Below are 15730 nucleotides of genomic sequence, written 5' to 3' on the forward strand. Positions count from 1 at the left end.
ATCTGGGTTTGAGAGAGCACAGGGACAGGACCTCTCTTGAGAGAGGGAGGGAATTCCAGACTTAAACATTCTGTTTCCCTTTGATGGGTTGCAATGTGACCAAATTTCTAGGTTTTAAACACATGTGGTAAAGTTGCATTTGTAGATGATGGTGATTTCCTGTCATTCTTTGCTATTATGATTTGCTATTGAACAGGCTACTGTAAACAAGATCTTCTCTCTCTTGCTTCAGGTTGGTCTTTGTGTCTACTTTTCCCCCAATATATTTAAAAAACAAACAAACAAAAAAAAAAGGAGTAAATTTTTTTTTGTCTTCCTTCTAGTTACTCAGGTAAAACAGTATCTTCCTCTCTAAACCAGGAAGAAGATCTCCCTTCCTGAATCAGCTGTCTTCAGCCTTTGGCTTCGTCACTTACCAAGCCTTGAAAAGGCTACCTTACATCTTTTAGACCAGTTGTTTTCCATTCGGTGGAATTCACTGGAAGAAGTGGCTCGTGTCATGAAAGACTCATTGCTGGTATGTGCAATATAAGGTTCATTTGATACTGCTCTTTCATGCTTCAGGAGTGACAGTTTTCAAATATGTCAGCATAGAGACATGCATCAGCATAAACGGCCATTATGGGACATAAAACTTGTTAATTCAAACCAAATCTTGAGTCTTACAAACATCACTGATTTTTTAGTTTTTACAATGAATTGGTAGAAGAGAAAAAAAGATATCATCCAGTGATGAAAAATGGGTAAAGAAACACAAATCCCAGTGGTGAGGGTGCTGAGTACCTTTCTCTGTCTTAAAAAATTATGAACTCTGGCCAGGAAGGATTTGATTCTGTTTTTACTTCGATCTCTGTGCTCTTTGTCCAGCAGTCTGAACAGCTGGAGTCCCTTGTTATGGACTGCTTAGTTACTTGGTTTTGTTTGCAAGCCTGAATACAATTCTTAATGCAAAACATTTGCTAACCTGTAATTAAAATTTATTTTCAGATGCTGTGTTATGCAGAGCACCAAAAATCTTCCCTATGAGAAAACCTGGCACTGTACTTTTTCCAAAATAATGAGCTAGTTGCAGTGCTAAATGTAAATATAATTGTTAATTGCAGTGTGAAATAGCATGTGTGCTATGCAGTCAAATTATATGTTTCATAAAATGACAGAACTAATGAATGGCATATGGTGTTTTATTTTCAGCCTATGAAACTGCTTACAGAGTACATATTCTAGTGAGGAAAAAAATGCTGCTGTTACATATTCTTCCTTTTTAATTGAACCTGGAAATCTCCTATTTTAGGGATCCATTACAATACTTGCAAATATCATAAATGCCTTGGTGTCAGCAGTTCTTCGTATGCCATCTGGGGATTTAGGTACTACAGCAAACAAGACTGCATAGAGGGCCTATGCATAATTTTTCTATATCAGATATATTGTAAACTTTATATAGTGTCTGGTACTATACCATATACTGGCTGAGGAAAAAAAGATATCTAAATCTAGGTTATAAATATAAAATATGTTTTTAAAATAGTCAAATACTTGTTTCAAATGTTGGCTTTTGTAATTTAATAAAAATCTTCATCTTTCAGTTTCCTTCACATCCTGATCTCTGAAAAGAATGGAACATTACTGTGCTAGCACAATTAGGTTGCCTTTACTTGCCTCTGCTCCAAAGACTTTGTGGTTTCAAAATAAGATATTCACAAGACCAGTGCAGCAGCTTTGAAAGCTGGTTTAGAGAGGACATCCTGTGGACAAAGAATGGAATGAATGGAGCTGTAAAGAAGAGAGCAGTAGGCAGCTGGATTGATAGGCATTGATAAGAGGCAGGGTGCATATATGCGAGATGGCATAACAGGTAAAAACAGCTGGATGAGAAGCTTCAGAGAGGCAGTATAGAAGGAAAATAATGTGATCCTGAAATAGTGGTCTAGATGGGTAATGGTGTTTTGTACAACATGTTCATTTTACTGTAAAGATACTTGTGTGACATTAAATTAGTCAGCACTTTGAAGCCAACAGTATATTAATTTAGCTTGCCTAAAGGATATTTAAATACTTTTTTAGGAATGTGGAGCTGAACTTTTTGGCAGTTGGATTTTGGTGTTTAGGATGTAAGCTCTGTTTACCTTATGGATATGGTAATAGTGGAATCATGAGACAAAACTAGATTTCTACTTTCCTACCTAGAAGAAAACCTTTAGAGGACAAATAGTCAGTGATGTTAGTGATTTGATTATAGTACATTTTAAGAAGGAAACTTCAATCAGCTATTTCATAATTTCATTATCAGAGTAACTTACCTAAATAAAGTGTCTTAATACAATAATCATACTGCACATAAACCTCACCGAGATCTAAGGCACACAGATAGTTGTAAACTACTGTACTTCCCTGATGAAATAAACTTGATATGTACTACTCACATATTTTAATTCCAAGAGTAATTGTTGTGTGATGGTCCACTAACTTGTGTTTGTATGGCATGCTATTATGTTTGTATGTTTGTGGCTAAACTGAAATTAGTATTGGAAATTCTATAGTTACTCAGAAGTAGTAAAAACAATTGAAGTGACCATCACAGATGGTCTCTTAGCTTCTTTGAAATTGAGTGGGTGAGTGGATGTCTTCCTTTCTGAAGTAACTTTAGGATTTGTATGTCTGTATTAACAACTAAACGTACAGTAAATACACATACTAGTATTTTATGTTTTACCAGGAATGGATAGATATATGTATACACAGATTTTTAAAACCCATGTATTTAAAAACAGATGTGATCAAATTGGTGTCATTTAGTTTCTGTTTGATTCTGAGATAGCTTTCCAAAGTAGTTTTATTTGTTTCAAAAGTGTGTTGCAAGAAAAGTGCAATAGGTTGAGAGGGCTTAAAATTTGTTGTCGTCTTCTTCTTTATGAGCCATCTGTTCTTGTTGCATTTTATTTTCTATCTTGTTAGCATAGAAGGGTAGAATTGTTAGGGTTGAAAAAGACCTCCAAGATCATTGAGTCCAATCTTTGAGAGAACCACCATGTCAACTAAATACGACTCTTAAGTGCTACATCCAGTTGTTTTTAGAACATTTCCAGAGATGGTGACTCCCAACACCTCCCTGGGCAGCCTGTTCTAATGTTTAACTGACAAAATTATTAGTGATCTACACAGAAGTTGATATTCTGTCCTCTTGTCCTGTCACTGGTTGCCTAGGAGAAGAGACTGATCCTCACCTGGCTGCACCCTCCTCTCAGGCAGTTGCAGAGAGTGATGAGGTCACCCCTGAGCCTCCTTTTCTCCAGGCTGAACAACCCCAGCTCCCTCAGCTGCTCTTCACAGGATGTTCCAGACCCTTCACCAGCTCCGTTGCTCTTCTCTGCACTTGCTGCAGCCCCTCAGTGCCCTTGCAATGAGGTGCTTTGCTAAAGTCTGGGTAGACAATATCCACAAACTTTCTGTCACCCAATAGGCAGGTCATCTGGTCATAAAAGGCAATTAGGTTGGTCAGGCAGCCTGTCCCAAATCCCTGTTGGCTGGACCTGATCTCTTGATTGTCCTATATGTGCAGTGTGATGGTGCACAAGGTCACCTGATCCATAACCTTTCCTGGCACCAAGGTCAGGCTGACAGGCCACCCTTCCACCATTCTTGTAGGTGGGTGTTACACTGGCCAACCTTCAGACATCTGAGACATCAGCCAGGACTAATGATAAATGATGGAGAGCAGCTTAATGAGCATTTCTGCGAGCTCCTTCAGTACCCTTGGATGGATCCTGTCTGAAGCCACAGACTTGTGATTGTGTGGCAGAGCAGGTCACTCATAACTACCTGCTGGGTTGCAGGGGCTCTGTTCTGCTCCCCATCCCTGTCTACCTGCTCAGGGGGGGCTGAGGATAATGGAGCTTTCTGTTAAAGACTGTGGTAAGGAAAGCATTAAGTACCCAGCCTTTTCCTCATCCCCAGCAGGGGATTCTCTTCCTTCCGTGTCCAGTAAAGGATGGAGATATTTCTTGGCCCTCCTTTTGTAATTAAAGTATTTGTAAAAACACTTTCTATAATTTTTCGCAGCAGTGGCCAGATTGAGTTCTAGTTGAGGTTTTGTCTTTCTAGTTTTCTTTCTGTATGACCTAATAAGAGTTGCCTGCCCCTTCTTCCAAAGGTCATAAGCTCTCCTTTTTTCTCTGAGTTCCCATGCCATCTCATCTGTTGGCACATGGAGATGGCCTGCTCCTGTGCCTTTAAAATTTTCTTCTTACAGGATGTCCAGCCTTCCTGGACCCCTTTGTTTTTAAGAACAGTTACCTGAGGGACTCTCTGAACCAGTGTCCTGAACAGGCCAAAGTCTGCCCTCTGGAAGTCCAAGGTAGAGGTTCTGTTGATCCCTTCCTTACTTCACCAAGAACAGAGAAACTCTGTCATTCCATGGTCAGTGTGCCCAAGGTGGTCTCTGACCACCACAGTCCCACAGCCCTTCCCTGTTTGTGAGCAGCAGGTCTGGCTGGGCATGCCCTGGTAGGCTCCCTTACAGGCTGTGTCTGGAATTTACCTTCCACACACTGCAGGAACCTCCTAGAATGTCTCCTCTCCACTGTGTTGAGCTTCCAGCAGACATTTGTCAAGTTAAAGTCTCCCACAAGAACAAGGGCCAGTGACCACGAAACATCCACTGATGGAATATTTCACTTCATCCTGGCTGGGGGGTCTGTGACAGACTCCCAGCAGGATCTCTGCCTTGTGGGCCTTCCCTCTGACTGTCACCCACAGGCACTCAGCCTTATCCCCACTGTCCCTGAGCTCTACAGTAAAAATACTCTCCAATGTACAGGGCCAATAAAAGAGGCATTAATGGGGAAGAAAAGAAGAAGGGTAGAGAAAATTACTCCTAATGTTGATAGATTCAGGGACTTTTAAAACTCCTGTAAAAATATATTTGTGCTTTAAAAATAAATTCTTCAAAATAAAAACACATTTGGCATTTCCTATAAGAAAAAAGTAACATTTCCTATTTTAAACTGGTAAATATAAAATAAAATTCAGAAATACAAATATACAATTGGAAAATGCAGACAACCTTTGAAATACAGCACTGTAGTAGTTTCCTGAAGTTAGATGTCCTTAACTTCTAGAAGTGTCATGTCCAATTAATTGCACGTGTGTCTGAAAATTGAGAGTTACCACCTCAAATCTGTATGACCTTGGCTATGTTTAGTTCCCCATGTTTATTCTTGTGGTTGTTACAGAGAATTCTGTGATATGAATAAAAAGCAGATTATTCTGTCTCCTTTTTCCCCCCATTTACTTGCTTACTGTAGATACAGATGTATTTTTCTTATTTTTTTATTCACTTCTGGCTTTGTGTTATAAATAAGTTGTTTCAGATTCTGCTTTCTAATAATACAGATACATAAGTGGTATAGTTCTTCAAGACTACGGTCTGGAAAACATTATGTTAAAAGTACATTTTTTCTATCATAATACCACACATGCAGCTCCAATTCTCTGTGTTTGAATCTTTTTGTTTAGTGTGTATTGTGCTGTCTGTATTGTGCATGTTTTAGAAGTGATTGAACAATACATAGGGTTTGGTTTCTGTGAAAAGCATTGAATAGTTGCAGACAAGATTATTGAAATGTAAAATGCCTTTTTATTTTGAAAATGTAAGGAGATAATGTCAACAAGAAGAAAATTTTATTAAAATCCCTCCTGAAAATGATAATCCCTCCCAAATTCCAGAACTGCTCTTAGCAGCAGCAGAATTGTGCTGCATGCTCTTGACCTGTTACACAAAGGGCATCTTTAAATTGTGGGGCAGAATTTTGCATTATCACAGCATGCTTGTTCTTGAATGCTTGCAAATTAATTTCATACAGTCCATTGATCAAAAGCTTGTGAAATTTGGTAACAGTGGAGTTTGGGCCTGGATTTTGTTTTTTTGTTTTTTCCCTTTTGACTACCAGTGATGAGATATCAATCATATTGATTTCAGTAGTTTAGATAAAACCCTAGGGGCTATTAACTATGATTTCTTAGTTAGTGGATAGTGGATACGGTTAGATTGCTGCTGTCTGCCAGGAAGACGTGCAGAGTTTTTCATTGTTGTATACAGCACATTCTGTCAGCTGATCCTCTGGTGGACCCTTTCTGGTTTGTATCCAGCCTGTCATAAGCAACAGTAAGTTCCTCACCAGAGAAGTGTGCGTGCAAAGGTGGGTAGAGTGTCTGAAAGACAGGGGAGGAATTACGGAATCAGCTGGACTGAAGGCACACTCTCACTTTCCACTGCTCTCCAGCACCTCAGGATGGTTGGATCCAGCAGGCAGCTGTGGAGATACAGTCCAATCTTCCCACAGACCAAGAAAGAAGCAAACCAAGCACGAAGGCAGAAGCAGACCCCCAGGCAAGGGGGGCCGTGCCTCCTGCAGGCCGCTGCCGGGGGTTCCGCGGCTGCTCCGGCGGGATTTGGGGCGCTGCCCCTCTCTGGAGCGGGAGGTGGCGCCCGTTCCATAGCGCAGGGACGGGGCAGAGCTGTGCCCTCTCTGCACGGCCGCAGCTGCGGGCAGGAGCAGCTCCGCCAAGCAGCTCTTAGTAAGGGTGGTTTGGTTTCTGGTGTCATCATGTACGGATCGTAGCAAGCAAAGTCCTTGTTCTCCCTGTGTACAATTAAAAAGATAGTATTTTAATAGTTATTAGTATTGTTATAATAATTATGATAGCTTATTTTTATAAACATAATTTATATAGATTATTACAGTGTTATGTTAATTTTCTCCTTGGTACTTTTTAGCTTGAAATGAGTGCATACAAGTTTTCAGTAGTGCATTATGCACTTTAAGCTGTATTGATAAATGAAATTTTATAAATACCATGCTTCCTAAAGTTTATATAATGCATTTTATTAAACATGCTTTACTCTAGGCTGTTCAAGAACTATATTCTTACTAAATCTTCAGGCACTGACATCAGAGACACTAAGTGAGGATTTGCTTTTCAACTTAGACTTTAACTTAGTGCTTTGGGAAATGTGTAAGTGGGGTTTTTTCTAGGTGTTCCATAAAAGCCTGAGAATATGGAATTAGAAAGCAGTTTGTTTACTGGTGCATGTTTAATATAACAACTTTCTCAAAACAGTCTTTTGTATGGTAGCATGGTAAAAGGCTTCACTAGTTAAATTTTTTTTTTTTATGCACTGTGACGATTAGCTTGTACTAGCAACACTGAAGTTCACAGAAGAAGATTATACTGTGAGAAAATATCTGGGATGAAAATGCATGCAAAACTATTAAAGACAAAGGTGATAAAATCAATTTAATTTGTGGAATTTAATTTTGAACATGTAGCAAGAGTCTCAAAGCGCATCCTGAGAGGATTTTCTGCAGAGAGGAAAGGAAGGCTTTTTGAAAATCTACTCCCTGTGTCTAGCCTCTAGCAATCGCATGCAACGACCTGTTCTTTCTGTCTGCCGCCTTCAGTATTTGTAGTGATTATTGTCATAAACAGTTTGGGATCCCAGGTGTTTGCATTTGTCAGCTGTTGAGCCTGCTTGGTCTTGCTATGGAGAATCCTAAGAATTCTAATCCTGAGAAAATCTGAGGGCTTAGTGAGAGTTGATCTTAGAGTTACAGTTTAATAATGGCTGTGTAATAGCATCAATGAGTTAAGCTGTAAATTATGCAATGACAGTTGTGTGAGTTGTTCCTTATTAATACCTAATTTTCTTTCATTTGATTATCAACAGCCACAAGCAGCAAGCCATCCTGCTATTTTCAGAATTGTAAATGAAATTTTCAAGTAAGTTTTGAAATTACTATGGGAGGGGCTTTAAATTTAAACACTGAGGTTTTCTTCAAGAGCAGAAACAGCACTATAATCTGCAACATATTATAATTTCAGGATATCTTTTTCTTCACTTGTATTCTCTAAAGTCCCTTTCTGTGTAGTACACTGAAAATAATGAAAAATGTTAAAAATCTTATCAACTTTAAGTAAAAGTTACATCATAATAATCATTGGTACAGTTGACTACAGTGTATTTTAGCCTTTAAAATTTGTCATTGATGTTGTACTTCAGTAGAGATTTGTGGTTGAAATACAGTTTTGAGGTGAAAATGTTAAATGCTGAAATGGTTTGGCCCATGCCAACATGAAGGTAGCATTTAGCAAAACCTTTTGCACTTACTGGTGTAGCCTCTTTTACATTTTGCTTATATATTTCAGGATTTATGTTAGATATGCTCTAAATGGCCTTCAACTATTAATCCACCTATTAATACTGAGTTCAGTTTTGAATGTATTAAAATTATTTTGAAGCAACCAATATACTGGTTACCATGCAGGGGCTTCAAATCCTTTATACTCAGTTTTCAGTGGCTTTTCTCTTCTTTTCACTTGACTGAATACTTAGTAATTTTAAGTAGGTCTACTGCCAGGGTTATCAGTATTAACAATTCCAATACAGCAATAATGTATTTAGTGACTGACATCCTTTGCTCATCGAGTGTTTCCTTTCTTATGAAGACAGGGCTCCCAGGTGCCCTGTTTGTGTGGGGGCATTAGTGTGTCTGTGTGCGCATTCAGGTTTGTGCAGGCACTAACAGAAGAGGCTTGGCTGTAGACACTGTATGGTGAGAGTGGAGCCACTTGGGAGTCACTGCCCTGGCAGTCCTTTGCTGCTGTGGTCTCTGTGTGTCTGCACACAGGGAGCACTTTCTGAAGAGTTGAGATTCATCACTTTCCCAAAGCAAGATGCATTTAAAAATTGATGTGACTCCAGCAGATGTGTGTTCGTGTCTTAGGCTGGAGACTGTATAGTGTGATAGTACAGGGAGACAAAATTTTTCCAGGCTTCCTGGCTTATTTAAGGTCATGCTATATGGAATATTTTTTTAAAAAACACATGACTTCACTACTCTTTTGCATCCTTCCCCTTTGGTAGACATAGAAATGGATAAAATTATGTTTCTCAGCTAATGCAGGGCTTTGTCCAACACAGCATTTCCTGGTAAAACTTTGCACTTCTATCAGTGTTTCAAATTGTCTTAAAAAACGATGTTTTCCTGTTTCTAAGCCTACGTTTCTGCTCCCTTTCTTTACTTTGAATTGTTTCTGCTTAGTGTGCTTGTCCCTCTACATTGTTGGTATTAAAACGTTGGTGTATTTTAAGAATACTGTCTCACCTTCTCTTGATACTTACATGAAGCTGTATATGTTAGCTGGTTTTTGCAGACCAATTGGTTTACGCAGCCTTCTGTTTATTTTTGTTCTATTTCTCTATGTCCTTACAACTATTATCAAGGGGTGTGCAGATGTTAAGTTACTATTCTAGTTGTAATCACCTATGAGATTTTAGAGAACTGCTGATAAAGAAAATGTACTTCCTTGCTTGGAAACTGTGTTAGGTTTCTATAGCTGGCACAAAATTTCTTTTATATTTGGGGTTAGTGTTCTGTTGGAAGTATGGATCTAAGCATTGTATCTCTTTCTGTAATAACTTCTCCTGCTATTTGCATACATATTGAGATTAATTGTTCTGTATGATTTTATCACAGTGATATTACTTACTGCTTTTATTTCCCAATGTTTCTTGCTATGTTTTCTTGCCTTGTGTGGCTGTACAGAAGACCATACACCTAGACTATCTTGAGTTTCCATGTACTATTTCTTGTTTTTTTACCAGTGATTATATTTGCCTGTAGTTTTGTGACATTTCTATGTTACAGTAATGTGTTAACTCTTCATATATTTTAGGAGGAATGAAACAATTCTCTAATACTTGTATCTCACTGTCAACTTACTTTGAAAATTTTTCTCCTTTCTACTATATGTCTTTCAAATAAGAGAATGAGAATTGCTGCTATGTGTTTTTCTCCACTTGCTCCATTTGCTCAAGGTTATTTTGCTCTATGGAAGGCAAGTTGAAGCACTTACCTTTGTAAACCTCTAGAGTGGCCTATGGGATGCCACAAAACACTATAAAGTATGCTGAACTCAATCATGGGAGTAGTTGCTCTGAATGCAATAAACTGATCAGACACCAAATTTGGTTAATAAAGTTATGCAAGTCTTTTTAATTGTATACTTATTTAGGTAGGGTAAATTATGTGTCTGCATGTATATTGTATATATTTACTAAGTCTAATTTATTTGTAGGAGTTGTGTATGAGGGTTTTTTGTTTGTTTGGTTGGTTTTTTTGAACTAAAAATAAAATCTAAAAAGCCCGCAAAGTTAGTATTTCTGTTAGTAGTTATTTCTGTTAGTGAGTAATGAGCTCAGACTCAGTTTGAATCTACAGCATACAAAGAATATACCTTTTTCTTTCATTCAGTTAACAGTGGTGTGATGGGCAGACTAATTATCTGATCTGTCATATCTAACTTTTCAATGCATAGGAATGCACTGATGGAAACTGATGGAACCCCTGAAGTTATGACAATTATACAGGTGTTTACACAGCTCTTCCTTCAGGCTTATCAGAATAAAAACGAACAGGTTAGTCAAGATCTCTTTGTCTTTCTTATTTTTCTCCAGTGACAAAATGCAAAATTTTTCAAGAAAAAACCCCAATTCTACTCTTAGGAGAGGTGACTGAATATAAATAATAGCATCCCTCTGTAGCTGTATAGATATGCCAAAGTTCAGTTCAAACATCTTCACCTGCGCTATAAAATTATAGCATGCAACCAGCACGTAAGAGCAGTTTACCTAACTTAACCCTCAAGTCCATCAGCCTAAAGTGCTTTTCCCTGGCTCTGTTTCCCTGATGCTGAAGTCTCTGCCTGTAGAGTGAACATGAACATTCGTCTTTGATAAAAAGGAGGAAAATGCTAAATGCATTTTTCTTTTGCAGAAGCAGGGTCTTTGACAATAAATGAAACAGAGATAACAATCCCATTTCTAGTCCCCTAAATAGTTATAAGAAGGATATTGAATAGTCATATTTGTCTGTTCAGAAGGTAAAAGACACAGAGAAATACATACTGGGACCCAGAATACATACTGGTTTCAGTTCCTGACCCTCAACAGTGGTCTCTTTGAAATTTTCCTTAGTCTAAATTTTCAAATTTTACAGCTTAGTCCTTCTTCTGCTGCACAGGTTTTTGTACTGGTCTTACTGAACTGAATTAAATAGAATTCGTTTTGTGCTAATTTAAACAAGAGCCAGATCAGTTTCTTACCTTAAAATTTCAAAATACAGATATGAAAAATCTTACTTTACTTACAGGTTGCAAACTTGACTTCAGATTCCCAAATCACATGGCCACATTCTAACCATCTTGTTAATCTTGTTTGTTTTTTGAAATCAAATTCGTATGATGCAAGTTTGGGAAGAACCTGTCATTTAAAACCTTCCACTTTAAACTTAAGAAAATGAATTTTTGCATCTTTTTGAGGGAAATGGTAATTAAGAGAATACTGGGATTTCTCGAAACTTGTGACATACTGGCTTTTAATTAACAGTGTGATTGAATTTGTCTTCTGGTTTCAGGCAGCTGTCTTGCTTAATACATTAGTGCTGTGCATGATGATCTTGTGCCACCCTGACTGCATGGCAGCAACACACTGTGTAGCCCCAGGTGGGGATCAGTGGGTGAGAAAGAACGCAGAGGTTCCACACCCATCAGACTCCCAAGAGCTAATCCTGCTGTGCAGCTGATACATTTTCTTGAAGGTGAAGGTGCTTTGCCTGCTGGCATTGCTAGCTAGCAGCTAACATGGACTGCAGCCCATTTTTCTAAAGTGGTTTTAAATATTGAGTTTACTTTATTTAGCTTGTATACTGTTTAAGTAATGAAGGTCTAATTAAGTTATCTTCAATGATAGAATTAAAAGTCCCTCGTCTCACAGTTTATGAATCAAATGTAATTTTAGTTAACTTGCAAAAAGGCGGGTACAGATTGCTTCCTAAACTTTAAGTCAGTCAGATCCCTTTTTTCCCCTTTGGTCATACCATCATTACATATATTCATAAGGTATCTGTCTTTGTGTTATCTGACTGCCCTTGACGGGACATAAGGTGCTCCAGTAGCATTAAGCAGAAGAATGGTAGAAACATTAATGACAGAAAATGAAGTGAGTTCACTGAGACCTTCAGAATTTAGAGACAGTTAACTGAAAAAACTCTAGGCAAACGTACATCCATAAAATTTGCCAAAGAAGTGGCTTGTGTCTGGCAGTTCACAGGTTTGTGTGATAGGAGAGTGAATCTCTGTTGCAGTGTGGCAGCTGTCAGAAAGATTAATGGGGTGGAGATTCAAAGATGTAAATGAGAGAATCATAGATTGCTTGAGAATTGGAAGTGACCTCTGGACATCATCTTGTCCAGCTCCCGAGCTCCAGATCATAGCTACGTAGAACGAATTGTCCAGGACTGTGTCCAGGTGGGACTCTACAATATTTTGGGCAAACTGTGGTGGTGCTTGGCCACCTCACAGTGAAAATGAAGTGAAAAGATAAATTACAGAAGTGTTTTCTGATACACAGACAGAACATCCTGTGCTTGAGTTTGTGCCATTACCTCTGATCCTGTCGCTGTGCACCACTGCCAAAACCCTTGTTCTGTTATTTTGCACCCTCCTTTTAGGTGTTTGTATACATTGGTAAGATCCCCCTTGAGCCTTCTCTTCTTCAGGCCTTCTCAGTCTTTCCTCATAGAAGTTCTCTGATCCTTTAATGATTCTTGTGTCCCTTTATTTAACTGAGCATTAACTGGGCATAGTACTTCAGGTTAGGCTGCTGGAATGTCTGCTTACAGTGCTGAGGGGAGGGGAAGGAGCACCTCCCTGGACCTGCTGGCAATCCTTTGCCTAAGGCAGCTCGAGATGCCACTCACTGCTCTGTCGAAGGGCACACTGCTGACTCACACTCACCTTGGTGTCCACTGGGTCCCCAGGTCCTTCTCTGCAAGCTGCTTTCCAGCTGGGTGTCCGCCAGCATATACCTGGAGTCATCCCTGTCCAAGTGCAGGACTTTATACTTTCTCTTTGTTGATATCTATTTGGCTGCTGTCAGCCCATTTCTCCAGCCTGTCAAGGTCCCTCTGGATGGTAGCACAACCCTTTAATGGATCAACCCCTCCTCCCAGTTTTGTGTCATCACCAAACTTGCCAAGGGAACTTGCTGCCCCTTCATCCAGTTCATTAATGAAAATGTTAAATAAGACTGTGCCCAGTGCTGACCCTGCTGTGCCCTGGACTCCAGCTAGATTTTGTGCCAGTGATCACCATGTGGGCCTGGCTGGCTTTCTGTCTGTCTCAGGGGGAGTTGGTGTTGCACTTGGCACTACATGCTCCATGTTAGACCTGCCTGTAGTTCATGTTTGCAGAACAGATTAGAGGTGTGCTAGTACTGCTAGTCTCAGTTACACAAGCCGTGTTCACAGCATACAAGTCACACATTCTCAGATAAACAGGGCAAGTCTGTTATCTGTGACTGCCCTACCTGCTGCTGGATCAGTTCCTAAGAAGTTTAGGTTTCCATTTTTGAAAAGATGGCAATAATCTACACAACACCCTCAGATTCTGTAGATGTTATTACTTCTTCGTTTAATATCATCTGTGAATCTGTTTACACTGGAAAATGAAATAAAACTAGTGTCTCTTTTAAGCTCTGCATATTAAGGATGAAAACTTACGTGATTACAGGGAAAAATGTAAGACTAGTAACATAATTTTCTTCATGCTCTGAATCTTTTTTGATGCATATATGTTTAAAATCTATAAATCATTAGTTTTTATAAGCAAGCATTTCCTAAATATCCCCCTTTTAATGCCAAATCCTAAAATTAACTAAAGAGTTAATTTTCTGTTTTCTTGCCTCTGTGTGTATTGTTAATTACTGCCTTAGATGAGATTATTCATTGTGGGTTTGTTTTGAAAACTGACCAGAAACCTCTTAAAATAACAATTTTGTGTCTTAGTATAAATTTCCACTGAAGGCCTACTTCCCACACCATCACCAGCCTCTTGTTAGAAGTTTAGTCAGACATCCTTTTGGTAAGTTTTTTCATAAAGTATTTGCAGCATTATGAGTCTGCAAGATCTGTATATGTCTTAAAATAACTTTAAAAGGGATAGAGATAACTTTTTAGCATTTCCTTTATAGGCTGTGTTTGATTTAGCAATTTTCATAATATTCCTTTAATGTATTTTTCTGCAGGAACATCTGGTTCTTATGTAACAATACTACTGATGTAACTTTAAAGAAAGCTAAATCAGAAGTGAATAACAAAGAAAGAATAATTATGTAGGAATGATTGCCATGTTAAAAGATTGTAAAAATACTGCAATCTTGTTATGTTATAATATCAGTAATTGTCATTATGGAAAAACTCACATGTATTTCACAGGAAACAGGCTTTCTGTTTCTTTCTGAGTCTTGAATTCTGATATTTTAGGTTGCAAACCCAACTTTTTTTCAGGTTTCCTATTCATACATACATTCAAGAAACCACTGTTCAATTTGGCACAATTTTTTTATGGACAATAATTAAAGATCTGTACAAGAGCCTCTAAAAATACTACTGCACTGATTATATATTAATATTAATATTGTGGTAGCAAAGGAACATAAGCCTCATTTCAATATTCCTAGCTGTACTTCCTTCCATGGCTTTATCAATGAATTGTTGTATGAAATACAGTAACAGATATTGCTTAAAATTGGGAAATTTTGAAATTAAATTTTCAATACTTCATTATAACTTAATCAATTTGGAGAAATCTTGTAACTACCTTAATGCTTCAGTGTTACATTCTAGTAGACAGGCTATGATTTTAAGTGTTTTGTTTTCATCCTTCATCCTCAGAACTCCCAACTACGTATTGGTCTCATCACGTGAAACACATTTCGGATATGCTCAAAGCAATAGTAGAAGATAAAAATGTTAGGTAAGCAGTATAAAATCTTCAAACTTTTTGTCCTTTTCATGTTAATTTGTGAAAGGTCATGTCATTTGAAGTCTTTAGCGGCTGTATTTCATAATTTTCTTATTATTCTTTAAGTCGGGCTTTATTTTTAAGAATAGGACTTGGATTACTTTCTGAACCTGAGCTTTATAGCATCTATCTACCTGGCCAATAAGCCTCCAGGAAACAAAATCTTGTCATTCCTTCCAAAGAGCATCTAGCTGCATAATGGAAATGCTTACTTGTCTCCCATTTCTCCCTCAAAACTTTTAACCCTGTTTTATGAAGGAGCTTGGCTTTCTGTAGACTTGTACAAGTGCCCAAACTGCAAACTTCCTTATTTTCATAAATATGACTGCCAGACTGCAGTGTCATTTTTGTTGTGTTAATCTTTGGGCTGTCACTCCATGTTTCTGACCTGCTGCCCTTGGGGGTTTGTTTGTTTGTCTACATGAATTATGCTTTGGTAGGGGATGTTCTGGGATCATATGAAAATAATGAAAAAGCATACATCTCTATCTGCTGCTGCCTTGTAATTCTTTCTTATAAGGAGTGTGATGAGACCTGACTTGTATAGCGCTTGGATACAAATTTGCTTGCTTAGGTCTGCTCTGAGAGTTAGCTGTCCAAAGAATGTTGAACAGCTTTTAAATTCAGAAAAAACAATTTAATTTTGATTTTAAACTTGAAATATATAAAAATAAGCATAGAACACCAAGGCCAGCCAGACTTGCAAAACAAGATCGTAGAATCACAGAATCATCTAGGCTGGAAAGAAACTTTTGAGATCATCAAGTCCAACCTATGACCTAATAACACATTGTCAACACCAAGTGCC

At 38.2% G+C, this 15730-nt stretch overlaps 1 protein-coding gene across 1 annotated transcript in view; it reads left to right on the forward strand.

Annotated features, from left to right (window-relative positions):
- Nucleotides 1-15730, forward strand: part of FANCC (FA complementation group C) — a 60487-nt gene that overhangs the window by 37074 nt on the left and 7683 nt on the right. Inside the window, exons 7-11 of the mRNA XM_058044212.1 lie at nucleotides 361-517; nucleotides 7727-7779; nucleotides 10378-10477; nucleotides 13905-13980; nucleotides 14793-14874. Of these exons, the coding sequence (XP_057900195.1) occupies nucleotides 361-517; nucleotides 7727-7779; nucleotides 10378-10477; nucleotides 13905-13980; nucleotides 14793-14874 (468 nt within the window). The remainder of the gene's footprint in view (nucleotides 1-360; nucleotides 518-7726; nucleotides 7780-10377; nucleotides 10478-13904; nucleotides 13981-14792; nucleotides 14875-15730) is intronic.

The sequence above is a fragment of the Melospiza georgiana genome, chromosome Z, assembly GCF_028018845.1.
Source record: "Melospiza georgiana isolate bMelGeo1 chromosome Z, bMelGeo1.pri, whole genome shotgun sequence".
NCBI classification, from domain to species: Eukaryota; Metazoa; Chordata; class Aves; order Passeriformes; family Passerellidae; genus Melospiza; species Melospiza georgiana.